The following is a 3,287-nucleotide window of genomic DNA, read 5'->3' as shown; positions in this document are numbered from 1 at the left end:
AGGCGGAAGAGGTGGGTCACACCAACTACAGGTAGACATCATGCATAACGTGTTGACGAGATGTGGTCTGACGTGGAACGAAAGTGGACTGTTGCGTAGTCACCGCGTCAATTGTGGCAGAGTGTATTCGTGCGATTTGCTTGAGGTGTTGCAGCCTGCCTGACAATGTGTTAGATGGGGGAGGTGGAGAGGTAAGGGTGCGTGGAATGTCACCTGGAATTACATGAGAGGTGGTAGTAGATTGAGAAATTGTTTAATGAGCTGTGTATGGGCGGAGTTTGCATACGCGAAAGTGGATTGCGGCACCTCCGAATTGTGCCAGCATTTAACATCGGCAATTTGGTCCAAGTGTTGACGCAATAAAGTTGGTGCCGCCGGGCCTTGGTGGTCGTGCCTTGAGTGGATTGACTGCAGTGGTTGATTTAACGCTGATGTAAAATTTTGGTTGGAGAAGAATATTCTGATTGCACAATCTTGTGTATGATGCTGCAGCGTAGGTGCCAGTGCTCGCCTTGCCTGCTAGAATGTGGTCTGGCATACCATGTCATACTAGTGCTTAGTCTTGAGCACACACTTGTAGAGGTTTTGTGATAGCGCTACTGAAGAAGCAATTAAGTAGTTGTGTTGGTAGTCAAGAAGCCGTTAGCTAATGTACGAAGCTATCAAAAATCGTCTTTTAAAGGAAGCTGGTGGGCGGTAGTTTGGTGCTGCGTCTCCTGCTTGCACAGATGGCTTGCATAAATACTAACACTCGTGGCTAGCATTGATACTGGCGAAGGAGGCCGTAGGGTAGTTAAAAAATCGGACCAGGAGTGTTTTTGCATCGGCAGCACATGTTGCATTCCCAATCTGGCATTGTTTTTAAGGTCTATACATGCATAGGCAAATGAGGTAGAGGGTTGTGAGAGTTGCATGTGAAAGGGATGGGGAAATGTGGACCTAGTAATTACTGGATGGTGGGGGACAACTGCCTGTTGACCAAATACTTTCACGTACGCACAACTAAACACAGTGGCATTAAAAGCAATTTGGATCATTTGTACCTTTTAGCTGAGAAGAATCCGAGTGCTGCAAGTGTCCCAGACTCAATCCCTCACACTTAAACACCCGCACGGCTTTGGGTAAAGGAGGCCTTCCTCCTTCCCCAGTGGCATCCCTGCTAGTCTTTTCGTCTAATAAAGAAGGCAAGTAAAACCTCATTCAGTAGATCATTGGTGAAAGGGAGATGATAGTAAAGACTGCCACTGAAAGCAATCATAACTTCTTCTGCATTGATACACCCGTCCTTCAAAGCAGTAAATAATGAAGAGTATTTACAGAGGCACTCTAGAGACTTCCGAGCGCGCAGAACCTCACCTGCAATTTTGAAGACTGGTTTAAGGTCTTCAACGACAAAGCAACGGACGATGATGTATGCAACGTTACCTTGAGGGAACATTGGATCTACATTGGAAGAAGCACATCTGGTAGACCAATTTCGTAATCACCCACCTTTGGTGTCAGAGTCTTAATTTGAGACGAATGAGTGGAAGAACGCGTTGAATGCTTTGTAGGATGGAGGAAGTGATGGGCGCTTACCGTTTGTATGGAGCGTTGACAAATTGTAAAGTTATATGAGGCAGGAAGGGAATCAGTCATCGTCACTGCTGTGTGAAAGCACAGACGTTCACACAACGCTGGTATTGGTGCAAACTGATCATTTGCCACTAAAGTGGTCTGTCCAAAACAAAAACAACCTTGCAGTGGGATCGTTGAATGTGTTGCATCATCCATGCATGTTCCGAGACCTTCCACTTACCTTTCATCAAGATCCATACAGTCCAATCACCCACACCCCTAACAATTATTCTGAGAATGCCCCTAGTCAACAAATTCCTTGTTTTTTTCCTACAGGGTACGAAATTCCCTTGTCTATGCCATCGTTCCGGCCCACTGATCCACGCCTGTGCGCAACGGACCACCTACTTCCCTCCCACTGCTTCTCGTGCATCCCACTGGCGGAGAGAGAAGGAGATGGTGATGATGCTGCGGCTAGTGAGTACTTTGGGAGGTTTGGACAGTGTATCGGCTTACGCATTTTCCACTTCATTCGATGCGTACTTCTACTCTACAGTTTAAGGTGCCTGTCGATTTAAGTTAGTAGGCACTGCCAACACCTCAGAGGTGGATGGAGGCGAAACAGTTCCATGTGGAGTTGTTCGAGTTGAGGTAGACTGAACAACACCTACACCCGGCATTGTAGGCGCTGTGGAAGCGGCACCAGTCAGGAGGCGCTGGCGACACCTGCAGTCCAGCACGCGTGAAGCATTCCTATTATTAAAATACTGGACGTTTTCTAGATCTTGGCTGTTGCCCTGCATTCTAGATCTTGGAAGGAGCACAGTGATTTAATCCTACGAATAACCCATAACCACGTTTCCAAGACCACCCAAATGCTGTGAAGTGGTGGGATTGGAATGGAAGTATCCTGGCTCCGTCCTTGATAGGCGTGTTCAACTGCCACGCAAGCATACGTCGTCCACGCACCTGACGCATACGCACCGGTAAATAAAGACCTTCGTAATGAAATTCATGTCCCACCCAACCACCTGTGTTCTGCAGATCCACTGCATCCAAATCGACGCCTAGAAGAGCAGTGTACACATCTCTAGGTGAAGATTTGTGGATATAGAAAGCATTTGAATGAGCCTGTATTATATACCAAAGAATGTCCCTTGTCCTACTTTTTTAATTTCTAGAAGGTAGCCGAGGGAGTGCTGTACAAAATGCGACCTTCGCGCTGGTCTTTGCGCTTCGATATTCTACCACTCCATCTGCCAATTCCAGAAGCGATTAGCTAATGCAGAGCAGCGATGCTCCTTTCCTAAATGACTACGATACTGTAACAGGTTTAAGCTCAGAGAAAATGCGATTTCAGGAAGCCTTGAGAGGTTGTGGTTGAGGGTTGGTCCTCCTCACGCACGCCAATTCGCGGCTGCATCACTGTGAGAACCTGACGATGGGCTGTGGAGAGGTGCTTGCTGAGAGGTGAAGAACTGACAGATATACGAGACTCTTGAGGTAATGGGTCGTTCCCAACGCGTCTTACCGCAGTACAGGTAATTAGACAGCAAAAAACGCCAGCAAATGCTGAATTGTTCCTCCTTTGCCCCACAAGTAGTTACTACCTTTGGACTTGATAGATAGTGTGGGATCCCTTGATCATATTCAGTTGACCTAATCCGCCAACGCCACACTCTACTGTGCAGAAAGACTTCAATCGTCCCAACAATGGCATTGAGGTCAAA

The 3,287-nt window shown here is 47.1% G+C and overlaps 1 protein-coding gene across 1 annotated transcript in view; it reads left to right on the top strand. All coding sequences in view use genetic code 11, as the record gives it.

Moving 5' to 3' along the window:
- EGR_10023 (Poly(A) RNA polymerase GLD2-A) overlaps positions 1-2,836 on the top strand; it is a gene marked incomplete at both ends in the record, with an annotated part of 4,251 nt that extends 1,415 nt beyond the window's left edge. Inside the window, 2 exons of the mRNA XM_024499272.1 lie at positions 1,744-2,034; positions 2,739-2,836. Of these exons, the coding sequence (XP_024346310.1) occupies positions 1,744-2,034; positions 2,739-2,836 (389 nt within the window). The remainder of the gene's footprint in view (positions 1-1,743; positions 2,035-2,738) is intronic.
- Between the last annotated feature and the right edge of the window lie 451 nt (positions 2,837-3,287).

Source organism: Echinococcus granulosus (genome assembly GCF_000524195.1).
Source record: "Echinococcus granulosus chromosome Unknown EG_S00184, whole genome shotgun sequence".
Taxonomy (NCBI): Eukaryota; Metazoa; Platyhelminthes; class Cestoda; order Cyclophyllidea; family Taeniidae; genus Echinococcus; species Echinococcus granulosus.
This window is presented reverse-complemented; position numbering and strand designations above follow the sequence as displayed.